The sequence below is a fragment of the Syngnathus acus genome, chromosome 17, assembly GCF_901709675.1.
Source record: "Syngnathus acus chromosome 17, fSynAcu1.2, whole genome shotgun sequence".
In the NCBI taxonomy this organism is placed as follows: Eukaryota; Metazoa; Chordata; class Actinopteri; order Syngnathiformes; family Syngnathidae; genus Syngnathus; species Syngnathus acus.
The window spans coordinates 1,304,937-1,325,172 of NC_051102.1; the positions used below are offsets into that span (position 1 = coordinate 1,304,937).

Sequence of the window (20,236 nt, forward strand, 5' to 3'; positions counted from 1 at the left end):
TAATAATAATAATAGATTATATTTATAACGCACTTTACATTCGGGGGAATCTCAAAGTGCTACATGGCAAGTAAAAACAAGAAAACAAAGCAAGGACAAGTATAAAACAACTGGACGACAACCAGGATATGAGAACAGGGATTACGGAAATGCTAGAGTAAAGAGGTGAGTTTTAAGTCCAGTTTTGAAAGAGTCAGTGGATTGGGGTGCTCTTAGGTGGTCGGGGAGGGCGTTCCACAGTGTGGGGGCTGCATGGCAGAAGGCCCGGTCGCCCACGGTGCGCAACTTGGTTTTCGGGACGTGGAGAAGGTGTGAATTGGATGAGCGGAGGCTTCGGGTGGCAAGTTTTGGGGCAAGGAGTTCTTTGAGGTATGGGGGAGCATGTCAGAGGATACACTGGTGAGTGAGGAGGGCGCTCTTATAATCAGTTCAGAATTTGATGGGGAGCCAGTACAGAGAACGGAGGATGGGTGTGATGTGGTCGCTTTTCCGCACCCTCATCAGGATCCTAGCAGCGCTGTTTTGGATGTACAGAAGCCTCTGGAGGCTCTTGCTAGGGATCCCGATGAGGAGTGCGTTACAATAGTCTAGCCTTGAGGAGATAAAGGCGTGGACAAGTTTCTCAGCATCCGTCAGGGTAAGTGTGGGGCGGAGTTTGAAAATATTCCTGAGGTGGAAGAAGGAGGTTTTGCAGTGCGGTATCCATCTATCCATCCATTTTCTGTACCGCTTTGTCCCCACAGGGGTCGCGGGCGTGCTGGAGCCTATCCCAGCCGTCATTAGGCAGTAGACAGGGGACACCCTGAACTGGTTGCCAGCCAATCGCAGGGCACACAGAGATGAACAACCATCTGCACTCACACTCACACCTAGGGGCAATTTGTAGTGCTCAATTGGCCTACCAAGCATGTGTTGGGGATGTGGGAGGTAACCGGAGTGCCCGGCGAAAACCCAGGCGGACACGGGGAGAACATGCAAACTCCACACAGGGAGGGCCGGAGGTGGAATCGAACCCGCACCCGCCTAACTGTGAGGCGGACGTGCTACCCAGTGTAGTGCGGTATTTCAAAGTTTATTTAATGTCACAACATTGTGATAATACAAAATCTGTACAAGTATTTCAGATTACATTCAAACCATTTCACACATTATTATCAATTGGATTCATAATGTTGGATCCCTCCCTCCATCCAAACAGTACCCGGACAGTTTAAATAGAAGCATGCTTAAAGATCTGTATTTACACATGTCCGCTTAATTATGGCTTTTATCAAAAATAAAATCTCTATGTACAAAACTTACATATAATACAGTTCATTTCAAACAGAGGAAAATCTGAAAAGTGATTGAATTTGTTTTTTTTTTTTTGTTTTTTTTACATTAAACAAAGATGCACAAACATTATAGGATATATGGCCACAGAGAGATTTTTACACCTCTTTTTGTCACGGGATCATAAATTAAATATTTTGGAATATAATATATTTCTGCTTTTCACGCATCATTTTTGTTACAGTGTGTCGGACTGGGTGTGTATACGGGGATAGTGACATCACTGCACACCTCCTGGACCCTCACCGGCCTCGTGGGGGTGATCATGACATAGTCATACTCCCTGTCCAGCACCTTCTCATACACGCTCTGCAGGCCTACAGTTTTGGGGATGTGCGCTTGGTAGTAGTTGTCCTTTCGGTGGGGGTCCCGAGGCAAGGAAGCTGTCTTGGAGTGGCTGGTGAAGGACGAAACAGTCGGGGCGGGTGACGGGGCTGCGTTGGCTCTCACTGCTGAGGGGCTCCAACAGCGATCCGAATGACCCAGAACCTTACACTCGCTGGTGCAAGCCCATAAAGCTTAAAAAAAAAAAAGGGGGACAACAGTGCAAATAGTTAAAATGAGTGATTTGTGAAGTGTGAAGGTGAACTATTGATAATTCATTTCTTCAATTATGTAATTTGTTTGTGTGATCCTGATGTTTGTTCATTTGTATAGACACATTTCTCCCTCGGAAGACAAATAAAGAACATTGAACCTTATCCCCCCCCTTCTTACCATTTTGGCCAGCCATCGGGGGAACAGATGCGCCATCTTTCTTCAAGCCAGTGTCTCCGCTCACATCACTGTCACTGTCATTGAAGTCACTGTCCCCCTTTCCGCTGTCTTTGCCACTGAAGGCAGGGTCCCTGGCGGAGATGGTGGTGTAAGAGTTACCCTTCCAGATGGTGATTGGCCTCACGGCCTCCTTTGCGTTCCCATAGCCAGGCAATGTCGAGTATCCCTGCAAATGAGATAGAAAGGAGAGTTAAGTTCTGCATCATCCCTTTTCCATTTGCAGGATGCAAATACACAAACAACCATTCACACTCACAACCAATTTAGAGTGATTAATTGTGATTCCCTAAAGATGATGTCTCACCTCATGTTTATTCCCTCTTGGCTTGTTGTTTGTGTCTGAGTCGTAAACGCAGGGGACCTCGCTGCCGTCCTCTGAGGCCGAGCACATGTCGCTACCCCCGACGTGGGCCTCACTGTTGTACGAGTGCCCCTCGAAGGTCACTGATCCCGCGGAGGCGGCCGCGTGCATGGGGAGAAGCGGGTTTCCGGCCACGTGGTTCCTGGCGCGCTCCAAAGTACTTTTCTCTCCATACGAGTCGCTGTCCTCGCCACTCTTGTCTCCTCTGTGGCGGTTGCAGGTGGTGGCGATGAGGATGATGGCGAGCAGCAGGAGTGTGCAGCTCCCCGCCAATACGACGATGATGACCACAGACAGGTCCCACTGCGCCGACGCGACACCCCCGCCGCCCGCCTGGTACACGGTGCGGTCGCTCGGCGGGGACCCGGCGATGATGAGGAAATGCAGCGTGGCGGTGGAGGTGAGCGCCGGCCTGCCGTTGTCGCTCACCGTCACCGTCACGCTCAAGGTATCGTCCACGTCGTGGCTGAGCAATCGGTTCAGGTAGATGTCCCCCGTGACCTTGTTGACGGAGAACACGGACGGTTCACCGGTGGCCAAACCGAAGGAAAGCTCTGAGTTGACGCCTTCGTCCGCATCTCGGGCTTCCACACGCGTGATGACGTAGCCACTCGGCGCGTCCCGGGGCAAGAGGACCTCGGCCGAGCTGTTGTTGAGTACCGGGTGGGTGATGGCCGGTGCATTGTCGTTCTGGTCCACCACCCTCAGGAAAACATTGGCGCTTCCAGACAGGGGCGGGGAGCCACCGTCGTTGGCTGTGATTCGCAGCTCCAGTTGCTTCATCACTTCGTAGTTGAAGCTCCGCAACGCGTAAAGTGACCCACTGGCGGGGTCCAGCGACACAAATGTGGAAATCGGGGAGCCCATGAAGTAGGTGTCCGCTAATTTGTAGGTGACCTTTCCGTTGGGCCCCATATCCACGTCCCGCGCCACCACTGTGGTGACGTACGCACCAGGCGCGTTGTTCTCCACCACGGCCACTTCGTACACGGGCTTACTGAACACCGGCGCGTTGTCGTTCTCGTCCGTGAGCCGGATGGTGTACTGAGTGATGGTTCTGAAGGGAGGAGAACCCAGGTCCTCAGCCACCACCGTCAGGTTGTACTCGGGAATTTTCTCGCGGTCTAACGGGCTGGTGCTAACGATCATGAAGCTGTCCTCGTAGGCTTGCTGCAGTCTGAAGTGGTCGTGTCCGTAGAGGGTGCAGTGCACTTGCCCGTTGGCTCCGGAATCTCTGTCCGAGGTACTGACCAGCGCCACAAAACTCTCCCTGGCCGCTGCCTCGGTGATGTAGGCGATCCCCGCGGTGATGGATGTCATGGGGGTGATGGAGATCTCGGGCGCGTTGTCGTTAACGTCTTGCACCTGAACGACAATCTTGCAAATGGCCGGGCTGGGGTTCGGACCCAAGTCGGCGGCCTGGACATCAAACTCGTACGTGTTCTTACTTTCAAAGTCAATGGGGCTTTCCAGGGTGAGCCTGCCGCTTTTTCTGTCCACTTTGAAGAGTTGGCGGATCTCTAAGGGCACCTGGTTCCCAAAGCCGTACACCACCTCGCCGTTCAGCCCTTCGTCTGGGTCCTCTGCATTCAGGTCCAGCAGCAGAGTGCCCACGGGAGCGTCTTCTGGCAAGTCCACGGAGAAGCTGTTCTGGTCAAAAACGGGGCTATTGTCATTGTAATCTTTCACCTTGATGTTGACGCGCGTGGTTCCCGAGCGGGACGGGTTCCCGCCATCCATAGCGACCAATTCCAGCGCGTAAGAAGCCTGAGTCTCGCGGTCTAACTCTTTCATGAGCACCAGCTCTGCATATTTAACCCCATCAGCCCTGCTCAGCACGTCGATGGAAAAGTGACTGTTGACTGAGATCTGATAGCTTTGAATGTAGTTCACCCCGACGTCCTCATCCACGGCAAAGTCCAGGGGGATGCGCGTCCCCACGGCGGTGTTTTCCGAGATGTCCATAGTCGACTCTTTACGAGGGAACACCGGGGAGTTGTCGTTGATGTCCTTGACCTCCACCTCAACGTGGATGAGCTTGAACTGCTCCTTGGAGAAACTTACCACGTCGAAAGAGACGAGGCATTGCAGGGTGTGTTTGCAGATGCGCTCCCTGTCTATCCGCTCCCCGATGCTCAGCTGCCCGTCGCTCTCCCTCAGACGGATGAAAGAGGAGTTGAACTGTTTCATCATCCTGAAACTGGACCGGGACCCTACAGAGGAGTATGCAGAGGCAGAAGAGATGTCCTTGGCCAAGTTACCGATCACTGTGCCCGGGGCGTCTTCCTCGAAGGTTTGATACTTGACCGTCTTTGTCTTTGTGACGGCTGCCAGGCTTGTCAAAGAAAGCAACAACAAGAGCCACCATGTTTCCCTCATTTTTGCACCTCAAAGCAATGTCAGCAATATATCAGTCCGAGTTAATTTTGAGAATGGAAAAAAAAGTCCTGCAAAACACCTTGCCACTTAAAGTGTAATAAATGTTCCCAGTGCGTAATGGATGCGCTCTTCTCTTTCCCTGAGCAGCTCTCAGCGCAAAGAGAGCTGCAGTCTCTGCAAAAGGGTTTATATGGGCAGGCATGCAAATGAGCCTCACTCTGGCCAATCCGGGCTACGGTGGGGAGGGGGGGAGATGGTGAGGGAAGGGAAGAGGGAGGGGTGGGACCGGAGGGTAACTTCAGAACAGGGACGTGCGGTCAGGGGAGGCAGGGGAGGCTCTGCCTCACTTGTCATCATGATAAGTAAAAGAAAAATAATAACATAAAATGAATATTAATATTTGTCCACTGATCTTTATGTATGACTAATTCCGAACATTTTTATAGTCAGAATGATTGAAAAATTCTAATTCAAATATAAAGGTGAAACGCTTTGTTTTGCTGATGAGACATAAAACTGCAGTAAAAAGGCACAGGTTGAGGCATATAGTACTCTGCCCACTAAAGGGGGTGTATGTGAGCCAATGGGTGATTAATGCTGCCCCATTTGTTGCTGTAGAGGTAGGGAATGGATGTCACAAATAAAGCACAGATCTCTGTTATTTTGTGGTATATAGCTAAAAGTCAAGTAGACTGTGAAGTGAAGGAGGCATTTTGGGGATTTGATGATGTGAGTGATGATAGACGAGCCCCTGCTGTAGCTACCTATGTCTTGGGAGTGTTAGAGAAATGCAGCTGTTAGAAAAAGCTAGTAGCTCAAACATATGATGGAGCTGCTGTGATGGCATCAGGCCAAAATTAAAGAAAAGGTGCCTAAAGTGAAGGAAAATAAGGAGGACTTTTACAACAAAGTAAGCAGGTAGGATAGGCGCATGGACTGCATCTACAAATAAAGGTAAGACCACAAACATTGTGTGTGCGTAGAATGCTGATGAGATGCTAAATAACCAGTAGCCAATTGAATAAGCTACCCCTTCTCTTTATAGGGTTTAGAGGTCTTTCAGAAGTTCTGAAAGACCTCTAAACCCTATAAAGAGATTCCTTGACTGTCGAAAATCTTGGCATCCAATATGTGGCCAAAATTCACGACTTGATTTAGTATGTGCTATAGTTTCCATGGCTTGTTTTATGTTTCCCCGGGCTGTTAAATGAATCTGGGGTGCAGAGAGGCACGGTGTCCCTGAGCTAGAGGACAAAACATTTGAATAAGGAGGATGCCAGCTATCCATAGATTTATGTTTTTGCATTGTTGCATCCCCACGCACGTGTCTCATACTGGGCAGTGGCAGCCTTCTGAAACGGAAAGATAACAGGACATGCTCTGCCTCTTCATCCAAAATGCTTTCTTGATGGATGCTTATTACGCAAAAGTGCAAAAAACCAGATATCCACAGAAATGTGCTCTAACTGGTGCCGCCATCATCGTTTTATTGCTCGTTTAATTCCTATTGATTAATTCCATAACTTTGCAGGCCGTCTATTATCCCCTCACCCCCAGTGTGTTGTAATCCGCTAATTGTTTGCTTATCAGCTTCAATCTGAAGCCAGCAAAAAAGAAAGAACAGCTACTTAAACGTTGATCGTTTTCTAATTTGAGATCAGCTCACGAGATGTCTTGTGCGCCAAAGAGAGTTTTCTTTCTTTCTTTCATTCATTTCATTTTTAATTGACGCCGCTGTAAAACGTGACTCTACTTGGCCTCGCCTGCAGGAACACATAGCAGGAGCAGGTGAAAACACGCACATGGCCACGACTTTTCACTAAGGCGTTACAAATGGGATTTGGCCGTCAACGCAGGAAGGGCATTCATCACAATTTCAATGGTGAGATTATATCAAAGGCGTATGAAGCCCTCGTTAGTAGTGGCGCTATAATAGCATGGCGGGGGCTCCCTTTGCCGCTCGGCCATTGTGGCCCCTGAGCCGGTCTGCGGGGACCCTAACCCTAACCCTAACCCTAACCCTAACCCCCGCTGCCTCCATACAGACCTCAGCTAACAGCAGCATAATGAGGCAAAGCCACATGCCTCCTTTGTCCCCTTTCCCTCCATCCCCACAGCCACAGACACGACTCCTTTCATTACAGCGAGATGGGAGATGAATTGCTCTGGACGTGAGGCTCCCACCTATTAAAATACATTTAGAGTGCAACTGGGGCCCCGTCACGGCTCTTTAGGAGATTTTCTCCTTCTCTTCCTCCTCTTTCTCCTCCTCAGTTTCTCTTCCCCCTCATCTCACGCACACAACCCTCTTGAGCAGGAGCAACACTTGCCCTGCAGTAGAAGTTAATATCACTTGGCATGTTCTATGAAGAAACCATCTGCCACACAAAGTCAAAGAGGAGACACCTGGATGGACATTTCCGAATTTACTTACTTGCGTTTTTTAACTTTGTCACATTTAAAAAGTCTTGCCTATAGCTATTGTGAGTGAAAGATGACAAAAACAGCATCGTTGGTGTTTTTTTCTATATGGATGAATAAACCAACCACCGGGCTAGATTGACAGTTTTTCTCAAGAGCTCGACGAGTCACCTCACGTTGATCTCCCATCAGCTTAGTATTTCACATGCTTCCTTGCACTTCTTTTTTGTATGCACGGTGGCGCACATGGAAGCCCGCGCATTCTAACTCTCACACTCAGCAGAGAGCTGAGGAGCAATCAGATGCAAATTAGCATCATGTTGCATCGGGGATTAGACTCGGTGCATGTGCATCCCTTAAAAAAAAAAAAAAAAGTAGCAGTCATTTGGAGGACACCCAGTTTGGAAAGAAAACCCAGTCAGTCACATGATCGTAGTGTCGCTCTGGCCCGTCTGCACGCGAGTTGCACAATAGTAGAATTAGAAGGCGTCTTCAAATCCCCTCCATTCTTCACGCAACATATTAGCATTTCTTTAACATAAATAAATAGGCTACATCTTTTGCGACCCCCCCCCCTCTTCTCATCCCTCTCTTTTCTCCACCATTGTGCTCACATTTGCTCTTAGTGATTGGAGGGTATTTTGGGGCTTGCTCGACCCCTGCTCCTTGTCGGGGGGGCTTATCTCTTTGAGATGGAAATAGACGATTTGGCCTCTTTTGTCCACCATATAAGCAATGTAAGATGAGAGTCGAGGGGGGCCTGGCTTGCCGCAGTGGGGGTGAACTCATCGATCACAACTCCCCACGCACCCGAGCCACTCCCAGCTAACCTTTGCTTAACTCGCGTGCCATCACAAGCAGCTCACTCGTAATTGGTTCCCGCCACTAATTATCCAATTATCGCCTCTCCACTCCAGGGCTGCTTGTGTGTGAGTGGTGGGGGTATAATGGACTCATCCTCAAGTAGAGATGAAAATGATTAGTAGTGAATGCAGCACTAAGTGTCCCTGACCTGCACAGAAAATAAGTCTTTAAAGAGAGGACAACACTTCACTTAGCGGGACACAAGAACCCACGATGGTCTTAAACTCTTAAGGAAATTGAAAACGTGATAAAGTGGTGTGCGGATCAATCAGATATTTGTGCTCGTGTGTGTGCGTGTGTGTGCATGTGTGTGCGTGCGTGTACGTGTGTGAACTTAAGTAGATTCATCAGTTTCCTTGAGTATAATTTCACCGACGTTTTACTTTTACTCTCCGTATTTAAAAGCAGATATTCGTACTATGTCAAAATATTGTGAAAAAGGAATATGTCCACTTTTCCAACTTTTAGCACAGTATCCCCATTTTAAGATCATCAAATAAAAGTAATTATCAGAGAAGGATAAAAGCAAACTCATTTTTTAATGGTGACTTTACTTTTTATTAAAACAATATTCAATATATGACTTTGAGGATTGCCCCTGAGGCTAATCATAGCCCAACCAATTATTATACTGTTTACTTTTCAAGATGGGCCAGCTAACTTTTAATCAATCACTTTCTCCATTTAAAAACTTTTTTAAAAAATTAAAAAATTTAAAAAAAAATTGATATTTACATTTGTATGATTATACAAACCTCTTGATTGATTGCTAACTTGGGGTCTGGCTCCAGCTCAACTTGGACTACCATCAAAATGACTCTTTTTGTAAAGTCTGCAATAACTTTACACTCCCTAAATTTTGATAGCGATCTGCGTAATGAAATCACCGTGCACGATTTGAAAGCCTGCTGTGGATTGGCAGCAGAATGCCACCATCTTGATAATGTCCACTTTACTTCTCCATTTATTCTCCTTTTTCTTCTTAGTTAACTCCTGCTCCTATCCATCACCTTGGAGCCCATCTGCCGCTGATTGCTGCAACACTTTGAATACATTTCTCCCGATTAACAAAACGCTTAACATCTCATGAATACAGCCTTTTACACCCTTGCACACATTGAGGGAAAACTTTAGGGCCAGTGCAGTAACTAGCGCAAAGAAATCTGTCGGCGGATCCTCCCTTTTCTCTTCCACTTCATCGGCGCTATTGTGCACGGGAACGCGCAATCTGTGCGGCCGTCTCCGCCCGGCCCCGCCAGCTTTCTAATGACTTTCCGATGGTGATTTAAAGGCTGGCTCAGTCGCAGCGCATCTCCCCCCAAAAATACTCCTCTTGCCTGCCCTCTCTTGAGTCCCTTTCAGTGCTTTTGAAACTGTCATCCTTTTGTTTGGGGCCGTTTCCCCTCACTGGTATTCCCGGGAGGTCAGGAGGGATCGCGTAAAGAAAGAAAAAAAAGTCTTGCTGTTGCATGAGTTCAACTTTTCCCCTTGCCGAGTCTGCTTGCTTATTTCACAATAAACCAGGGCAAGTTTGCTTTTAAGTAAATAATGGCGAGTATTGAGTGTGTGCGTTGTGCACCTGATGTTAGCAGGGAGCCAGATTGTGTTGGGCATGAACAGATGGGGGTGGGGGTGCGTAAATTTGGATATCACTCATGTGAAGTTGTGTCCATGTTGCTTTTGCACTCCTTTGTGTACGTTTAAAAAAACACATACCAGCACATTAATGGGGGCAATCAATAGAGGGCATTGCATTCATAAGAGAAGCTTGGGAGTCATTTGTTTTTAGGCTGATACGCGTCACTCTTATGTTTTATTTGTGAGAATGCGTGTGGGTCTATTCATTTCATGCCAAATTTATGATTCATTATGGCCCAAGTACATTAGCGATGCTATACTATTCTGAGTTTATTGCACCCATTGTAGCCAGAGCTGAAAAAGAGAACTAATGGATCAATCGTTCATTTCCAAACAAACTAATGTTGCAATTTTCCCTGTTAATGAGGTATTTGAGACTAATATTATATTCATCATTCATTTTCCGTGCCAGTTAGGGGAGAGGACAGTCTGTTTTCTTCTCGGCATTCTGACGTTTGCCCTGACTTGAAAATGTATTTTCTGTGTAAATAACTGTCCTTGCTATAGAGCAATTTACAAAAAACAAAAGATAACTCAGTGTTTGCCGCAGGAATGTTGAAGAGATGTTTATGAAGGCAAACTTAAATAGTGCTGGAGGGAACGGCTTCTGGTCAGGGAGGGAATTCAGATGGTGTTCAGGCTGGCAGAAAGACAGGTTCAAGGCAGGTTTGTGGCGAGTGCAGACAGCAAGCTGGCTGGAGATGAAAACTGCCCACAGGCGCCATTTTCAATTCAAAGAAGGTACTAATTTAGCGGCCAAAACTTGACATAGCGTTGAAAATCTGTCCAAAATCAGAAAGAAGGGCAGTTGATGATCATATTTCAGGATCAATTCACATTCACACTTAAGGACAGTTTTTTGAGATATGTGGGAAGAAGCCAGTGAATTGTGAAAAACCCATGAGAAGAACGTGTCCTGTATTAAATAAAGTAAAGACACGGAACAGCATTGGAAATAGATTAGAAATGGTCACATAATGGTTCCCAATGCTTTTTCAGTGTTTTTTTTTTTTTTGCTGTACCTCTTTGCAATTCTGTGAACACCATGATAGCGAGTGGGGACTTTTAAATATTGGACTCCTCCTCCTCCTCATGAGTGCCAACGCTTAGCTACATGGGCTAATAAAAATTCTCTTTTAATGACACATCTGATCAGCGCACAAAATCTTTACGGCAGATGCCTTCACCCCTTAACGATTCTCGTCACGGATCGAATCTTATTAGCTCTATAACGTTAAACAATAACCCACTAACCTACTTTATGGAGTCTATGAGTCACATGAGACATTGGCTGCCAAGGTGGAGCTACTTCCCAAACTATTTGATAAGAACACCCAGCCTCACTTATTTTGTAAATCCTCTCTTATCTGCCTTCCCACTCCTCTGCCATCTTTTCCCATATCCCCTTTTCTCTACTTTTTTTTGTTGTTCTTCTTTTCCAGTCCCCGTAGTGCTATTTTGAGCGTGGCACACAGCCATAGGAATGTGACTAGCGCAGGTAACGCAAGTCCAGCTGGCTGCTTTTCGCAGCACTAAAGCCAATGTTTATGGATTGACCCTCCATAAGCAAGACTTTATCATGCTCTTTGAACGTCACAGCCCTCGCCTCCTACAATTCAAAATCTGAAAGAGGCACCCCGCATACTTAAACAGGCTCGGTGCATCGTCGCCGTGTATGCCAGCGGGACTTTAAAGGAGGCGCGCTGAATTCCCTTAGGAATAAACAACCACTGAAGATGAATATCTGGGCTGCGTTCAACAAATATGCTGCCTCACACTACACAAAAAAGGAAAACAAAATCACCATGCTCACAGAGTTGATCAATATTTCAGCAGCTCAGTCTGGTTTGTTCATTCAGGCCATGAAATGGCTAATGAGGCGAATGTGTGAAGACAATGTGCCCAACAAAGGAAAGTGACAAGACGTAATCATCTTTCATGATCAGCGGGACGGTATCCGGAGGAAGCTGCGGAGAACCACTCGATACTCTTCTGAGCGACAGTTATGAATAAGGACATTTGCCTCCAGAGAGCGCCAATGTGTTCGCCCTCTGATGCGGTGTGTCAAAGTGTCGTCACACTTTTAATCATTGTTTACGATTTATGGAAAAAGTCATGAGCGTGTATTCAAATAGAGAGTCTTTTCTCGTCTTCCAGTGTAGCAAGGAAAACTTTGTATCAAGGTGCCATATTTCTCTGTCGTGTGTGACAAATGTTTTGTCTGCCTAACAATGGGCATTGTGCTTCTTTCTATCTTGTTAGATGAAATCTATGTGGGGCTATTGTTATTTCCCATATTTTGATATATAAGTCTGCTGAAAAAATATCAACTCCATGTGTAGGTTACGTTATATTCCAATATGAGTCTTCCCTCATAAGCGTCCTTGTAATTGCTAGATTTGAAACATTTCTTTACTTTACATTACTTTTGCGTTTTTAAAATCTTCTGCCATAAAATAATGACTTTAGGCTAGACAGTGGCGTCTTGAACCGTAAACAGCAAATTGAAAGCTTCAACCTTATTATGTTTTTTTCTTTTAGAACACATGCTCATTTAATTGTATTCTCTTCATATTACACAAATACAACATATTTTTTGTCTCTCTGTATAACTAAACCTAATATTAGAAATATCACTGGATACTTTTCTGAAACTGAGCACTATTATGATTAGAAAGTGAGAATTCCCAAAGTATTATATGTGATCTGGTGTGCCTAATGTTTTGGTTTGAGAGCTCCATCTTTACATGAGCTTTGAAGCTAAATGGAGGAAAGTTCCCTCTTGCACAAGTCCTCACAGACCCTCGACACAATGTAGTCTGCGAAAGTACAACCCCGTGTCATCAAAGCTATCCCTGCGGAGGCGTTCTTCTTGATTGCTCCCCTCATCCAAGCGCCCTATTTCTCCCCATCTTTGTTTGCTGCACTTGTGCTAGCGTCGAAGAGAAAAAAGCTTGCTTTACCCTCATCAGTTTGTGTGTCACTGAAAAAGGGAGCGAGAGTAAAAAAAAAAAATAAATAAAAAAAGAGTGAAACTTTTCAAATTGAGGTCTTTGTTGCTGCCAGAGAACAGAAAGCTGACAAAGTTGTATAAAGGCAACCGTGAAGTTCTGCCTCATTAGATAGAATAGCTGTTCTATATTCAAAGTCTCTTTGGGGCTAACAAATGCAATGAGTTGGCCAAATATGGTTTGTTCCGCCAAAGTTATGGTCTTTTTTTTTTCTAGGAATGGTGGGTGGGGTTGACCTTTTGGCACATTGTGAGATATCCTTCCAAAAAAAGGCTTTAGGTTGAAGGGTAATGCTAACGCACGTTGCAAAATGCCAGCTAATTAATAGCGTGTGTGTGGCGGTTTTGTAACGCTTGAAGCTGCGAAGATTTGAACACAAATGGTGTAACAGGACATATAGAAAGACAATATAACAATTCTCACAGGGGTGTATTCATCTATCCTCTGCAAAAGCAACAATTAATATTATGGCAAAAAAGATTGTCATTATATGAAGTATTTATAGAGGCACGGAATTTCCAGAAAGTAGCGCCATTGAATTTTCATAAAAATCCACCGACTTTATGAACAAATCTCTTGAATGTGGGGGCAAAAAAAAAGAGGGTATTAGGAAACCATCTTCAAAGTGTCACTTTATGTGTGTGTGTGTCCTAGATTCTATTTGATATGTACAAGAAGGCGAGCCAGGCTGCGGAGCTTTAGGCCGAGATAATGGGAGAATTCACACAGTGTCATTATTTTCATTTCTGTAGCTATTATTCATGACTCGCGCTATTTGATCATTGATAAGGCAGTGGGGCTCTATTAGGCTCATTAGGAATCCTAATGAGAATGTTGGACATGCTATTAGAGGTGTTTAGCAGCCTCCATGTCTGGATATGAGCTCGAGTATTTGCCGGGCAGATGGACGCAGCTTCGGGGGCCGCCCACCCTCACCCCTGACCTGCCACAGATGTCCCAAACTCAGCCAGGGCTCCATTCCGCCAAGAAGCAGAAAATCACTAAAGCACCGGAACCGACTCGGTCAATACGTGGGACAATTAGGAGCATTTGAGCGCCACTTCTGGCTGCGCTTGTGCGTAAAGAGCGAGGGGGTGAAAGTGGGAGCGAGGCCATGCTGTGCCCATGTCTGTACAGCCTGTTTGAGCGATGCCTCGGCTCTGAATGGGGATCTGGTGGTCATACATAAATTAAGAGGTTAAGTGAGCCGTCAGGAACAAATGTTTGCATTTATTAACTAAGGAGAACAGCTCCCAGCAGTGAGCCCACAGCCTGCGATTCACCCTTTGGGCTGAATTTCAATGTTTTTGTATCATTTGATTCAAGTCTAGTCAAGTCTAATTAACGTCCGGATTCATAAAGCTGCTCTATTAAAATTCATATGCGCATGTGTGTGTGCGTCACATGGCAACTGTAATTGTGCTCCTGAAGTATAGGCTATTTAGTTTTCTGACGTTTCACTTTTACACCCTACAGCTGAAGACCTTATTTATTTATTTATTTATTTATTTATTTATTTATTTATTTAATGAAACCTTGATGTGCTAGAACAAAACGAGGCCAAACTGGAAAAACATATCTAGAAAAACTTTACACACAAGTCTAATTAAATAATTGAGTAAAACTTGCTGACCATTGTCATCAACAGTAAAAATATTTTTTTCCTTTTGTACTTTAAAAAAAATACAAAAATACAAGAGCCAAATCAGGACTTCATTTTACCTTTACCAGACTTAACTCTACTCTTGATTGAATAGACAGTCATTTTGATTGAATTCTAGTTTTATTCTACAATTTTTTTTACAGCATGTGAGTATTTTTGTCACCCTTGGATGGATGGAAATTTATTAATATGCAAAACGTGTTCAAAGGCAGTAAGCTGCGACTGGAATTCATTAAGAAATGTGATGTTGGGGAGGCACAACAAACATTCCCACTCCCACACGAGGGGCATCCCGCAGGAATGCGCGGAGCAGGTGTAAATTTCAGCTCTTAATGACCCACAGCAGATTTATCAAAGGAGCGTCGTGCAGAGCCATAGGACCATTAGTCCGAACGAGACAAAAGCCATCAGAGAGGTTTCCCCGCTAAACGGTGCGGAATGGGTTGCTGCTGCGGGAGTTTTATTGTAGCTGCAAACCCCCGCGGGCTGCACCAGGCTCACCAGTCGAGCTTTGGCTTCTAACGAGACAGATGAATGTTCTGGAGAAACGGCGCCCATCGGGGAAGAGATGGCCGTCAAAGGAAACACGTAGGAGGGATCGTAAAAACGTAGACGCAACGTACTAAGCGCATACTTTCTTGGACTATTGGGAAACGCAATTCCATATTCAGTCAACTATGAAAAAATAATCATCAAGAAAATATCATCAGCACAACCAATAGGTTTGCAAACGTTTGGATACTTAGTGTTTGCAGCTGGCAGCCTTAACGGCACTGCTGTGGCTTTATTAATATTTTGGTGACCCCATTTTACTACATGAGAGTGTCAAAGTACGAGGGCGCACTCGGAGACAATCCACACAATTCTCAACATTCTTGATGTCGAAAAGGCCAAGCAGTTTATGTGAGTGCTTGACTTTGGCTAGAAATCCAGCACTTTGAAAATGGGGAACAAAGTTTAGGAAAATGCTCAGTTTTTGTGTGTGTGTGTGTGTGTGTGTGTGTGTGTGTGTGTGTGTGTGTGTGTGTGTGTGTGTGTGTGTGTGTGTGTGTGTGTGTGTGTGTGTGTGTGTGTGTGTGTGTGTGTGTGTGTGTGTGTGTGTGTGTGTGTGTGTGTGTGAAATATAATTCAAGTCTCCCTTGTTTTTTCCACCTGTGCCTCAAAGCCGGTTTACCAGCATGACAAAGCTAATGAATTCACCAATTCTCGCAAGAAGACAACTTAGCTTTCTTGTCCCTGGCAAAGGCAACTTGAATGATGAAATTGCGCTCCATTCCCTTTGGCTGGCAAATTCTCTGAAATCTTAACATCTTAGCTGGCAAGATCTTGGCAAAACTACAAGAGGGCTGATGAGCACTTCAAGTGGCTACATGCGTGTGTGTGTGTGTGTGTGTGTGTGTGTGTGTGTGTGTGTGTGTGTGTGTGTGTGTGTGTGTGTGTGTGTGTGTGTGTGTGTGTGTGTGTGTGTGTCTTAACTGAAAGGCACTAAATGCAAATCAGGTCATGTGACCAGCTGGAGGGATCACATTGATGCTTCACTCAGGCTTTACACATGTTTAACATACATCTTAACTGAGTCGCATTAGACAAATCCATTTGTTGTATAAGAGATGACAACCTGCTGAGAAGGTTGAAACGAGTTGACTAGTCAACTTCACTATTCTGCATTGACGTTGACGCTAACTCACCGCTAAACCACTAGTTTTTGACATCAAGACAGCAGGAGCAAGGGTGGTAAAATTTTATTAATTTCCCAAAATGTTGAAAACATTGAATTGTTCAACCCTTACTATACAAGAAATTACAAAATAAAAAAATTAAAAAATTAAATAAAAAAATAAAAAAGAAAATTAAAATTTAAAACTTTAGATTTTTTAAAAAGAATTAATGACAGTCACGTTCACTTGTAGCCGTTGGAGCCCTGATGTGTGACGAATATGGAGTGTGGGATGACGAGGCGCAGGTCCACAAGGCTTGTCAGGATGACAAACAAGTGGGCGTGGAGCTTTCTCCTCTCCTTTCCTGTCCTGTCCTCTCCTGGCCTGTCACTCATTTCTCAAGTGGAGGACATAGGTGGCGCGCCTCCAAACAGTGGCTGCTCTCGCCCAGGATGGAAATGGGTCTCACTTACTTTATCAATGTTTGTCTGATTTGAATGAACATCGCAGTTGCGTTGAGAATAGGGCACTCTGTCTATACCTCACAGTGACAACTTTGCACATCTGCCATCTTTGGATTTGTGTGTGAGGGAGTGACAGAGATGTGGAATCCGTAATTTAACCAAACGCCCACCAGCTGCACACAACAACAATGATTCAACACGCTATTCTCGAGTCTCACATGAACAAGTGCTCCAGTGGGTGTTTGAACACACACACACACACGCACGGGCGCGCACACACAGACGCACACAGTAAACAAGTCAACCGACCTACTGTATTTTTAATTGTTGCCTCTGCCACAAACATAGACTTGAGTATTGGTATCATCTCACTTGTTTCTGCCTCAGTGTGTTTGCCTTACGGCACACAGTAATGGTATTTATTGCATATTCCGATACAACGGAGAGCACTCGTGCATATTCATTTGGAAATAATAACATTGACAAGTGCTTCAGTGATGAGTGGGTTGGAGAGGACTTATTTGGTGCTTAAACTGCACCTACCAATGACTTGTATTGTGCTCCAGGCAAAGTGTGTGATATGACGCCGAGTACGTGTGTGTGTCGCATGCGTGCGTGCGTGCGTCAACTCCTCTGTAGCCATGAAATGGTAACAGCAAATTTCCAAGCACACACCGTTGTCATCCTTTGTTTTCCCCTCACGTCTCTGCTTATCTCCTCTTGTGTGACATCATCTTCTTCCATCTAACGTTTTGGCACGCAGGAGTCAAATTTCATCAGACGCTGCGTGTCATTCATTCATTCAGCATTATACATTATCCATCTCTGTTCCACTTTGTTGGCTCCGCCTCATTTCCAGTAGATGAGACTTGTGCGTAACGCATGTTCACATGTGCACGACGCACACACCGCCACAATCCCATTAGCTTCAATAATTCAGCAGCGTCATAACATTTGCCAGAGACCCTGTCACCGCCCAATTCCAGGGATTCAAATCCAAGATCAGCCAGACCGAGAGCAAAACATTCAATTGACCTCGGAGCTGTACTTGCCCTGTGCCTCGTTTTCCTAGGAGATCCTGTCCTCCCATCATAAGCACTACTGACGATGATGACAGGGAAGACAGACAGAATGGAGGAAGTTGAAGAATAGGAGATTCAGCAGGCTGGGAGGGAGGAGGGAATAAAAGGATGGAGAGATATTTGGAGAGCTTGTGTGGGTGGGCCACGGGGCACTGATTAGGCCCCTGGTTTGAAGTGCTCCAGTGGATGTGTGCGCGCACACACACACACACGCACACACATTACTTCATAAGTCATTCAGTCTTCCAAAGGTTTGTGAAGTATGAGGACAGCGCAGCACGTTTAAGCATTCTGTCAGAAATGATCTGCCCTTTGAGGTAGAATATTTCCTTTTTGTTCTTCAATTCGTATGATCAGACAGATGAAGGGGAGGAGGTATCATGCATAACAAGTCACACGTATGAGTCTGTGTATATTTGAGTTTTATCATTCTGTCATCTTACCTTTTAAATCTTTTCATCAGCATTTAGTAGATCGGTTTTGTTTCACATGTAGCCCCGCAGTGGTCGTCAGACTTATTTTTTTTCAGCAAAATGAGCATAAGTATTCTCCGACAAAAAAAAAAGTGCAAGCTACAAAGTCGAAAAGTTGTACAGGACTTAAAACTACACTATGGGAAAATTATTTATTCACCTCCCAGGCAGGCACACACTAAACTGCATTTGCATATTTTAAAAGTCTTCAATGTTTACAGGTTTAATGTATCATGGTCAGCCGTTTTAGTTAAATTCTTAGTTTAAACTTGGCTGCACACTTAATCAAATTTTTATTATATATATATATATATACACTATATATAAAATACTGTGGAATAGTTGGAGGTAATAAACAATGAGAGTAAATATACAGTAAATGGCTTTTCTAGTAAATGCAGTGCATTTCTTTTTGGACACATTACTCTCACTTGCCAAACAAATAAATGTGCAGTACTTTCACAGCTTGAGTGTGCTCCAGACCAAAATATTTCCAAACTTTGATCACATTCAGACATTAAAAAGCGTGTAAAAACTGTCTTTGGACTTCTAGTATAACTCATGCATGATCAGTAAATGGTAACATTTGTTATTTCCACAACAATACAGCCAGAGATGTTGAATGTTTTATGGCTCCCTTGGCCCCCCACAAAAGCTCCCAGAGATACAAACGCACACACGTAGAGAAGCCCGCAGCCTCTTGTTGGAGCTCACAAGTCATCCTCCTGTGTACAAAGCCAACTAGGATGCAGCCATGCTTAAACGACACCACACCTCCAACCTCAAAGCTTTATGAAACATTAAGATAGGCCCGTCCGTGTTTGCGTGCGTGCACATATGTGCTCATGCAGTGCCATGAAATATTCAGGTTCTTCTTCAGACTGATACATGGCCACCCTAATCCTTCATTCACTTGGACATAATGGGGAAATGTACGTTTTGTCTGTAGCCTTCTTCTCAACAAATAACCTTCTGGATTATTCTTATTGGCTAACAATAATGTTGACCCACTTAACACACCTCTGAGTCACTTGGTACGAGAAGAGAACCTTCTCAAGGATCCACCAAGGATTTGCCAAGGAGCTCAAGGGTGTCCTCACGGACATCTTCAACATCTCACGGAGCCAAGAAACTGGCTCCATATGTTTCAAAGCCGCCACAACAGACCTTGAAGCAGAACTGGAGCGTGAGCTATTAGCATAGTTAGCATTCACTACTGCTATATGTTCAGCAAAGTTACATGTTGATTCTTCGGGTCCTGCTATTTTTATTTTTTTGCATTTAGGTTGGAGCTCTCTAGATATAGTGAATTGCCCAAAAAGAAATCTTTGAATTTGAAACTTCAATCTTAGTCATTGACAGTTCTTCTGACCCCAAAAGGGTGCAGAAGAATAGTCAAATGTGAGATTAGACGAGAAAGCGCAAGACACTTCTGCTGTCGAGCTTCACTACCGGCCCGACTAAAAGCTTTTACTGTTGCTGTATTCATGTTTTCTTTTTCAATTCACTTTGTCCTTTCCACTGGGCTCAAGGCTGCTCATTGTTTGCACCACCCCTGAAGTGTTGCCAGTTTTTTTGCATTGATGGAAACTTTTGACAAATAGATAGATAGGCTGGAATAGATTTGCAGGCAGACTGGCTAAGGGACATAAATGTAAGTATAGATGGACAGGCAGGATGAGACAGACAGGCGAAGGTTTAACACCTTGATAGGAAGACAGGCATATACTATATGCAATGAGGAAGCAAGACAGATGGGCACAAAAGTAAAAAACAAAGGTGAGATGACAGGCAGCGAGACAGACAGCTTGACAGAAAGGCAAGCACGCAAGTAAGACAGTGGCAGAAAGACAGAATGACAAAAAGATGACTGACAGACAGTCCAGGGAATAGACAGACCAACAGAGGGAAAGACAGGTAAACTAAAAGTCAGGGAGACATGCAGCTTGAGAAAATGCAAGCTTGCTGGTAGTCAGACAGGAAGACAAATCAGGCAAGCAAGCAGGCAGGCAGGCAAGACGACAGACCGTCAGGAAGTTAAACACAGAGGAAGGAAGGCAGACAGACAAACGGAAGAGGCAGAGAGACAGGAATGTGGACCGATGGGCAGATG

General features: G+C 45.0%; 1 protein-coding gene across 1 annotated transcript; it reads right to left on the minus strand.

Moving 5' to 3' along the window:
* Positions 1-1,053: 1,053 nt before the first annotated feature.
* LOC119137422 (protocadherin-8-like) lies at positions 1,054-5,005 on the minus strand. Its single transcript, XM_037276722.1, has 3 exons — positions 2,414-5,005; positions 2,050-2,275; positions 1,054-1,850 (listed from the first exon to the last, which is right to left on the minus strand). Exons 1-3 carry the CDS (start codon positions 4,847-4,849, stop codon positions 1,495-1,497), a joined length of 3,018 nt encoding a protein of 1,005 aa, XP_037132617.1. The 5' UTR covers positions 4,850-5,005; the 3' UTR covers positions 1,054-1,494.
* Positions 5,006-20,236: the final 15,231 nt, after the last annotated feature.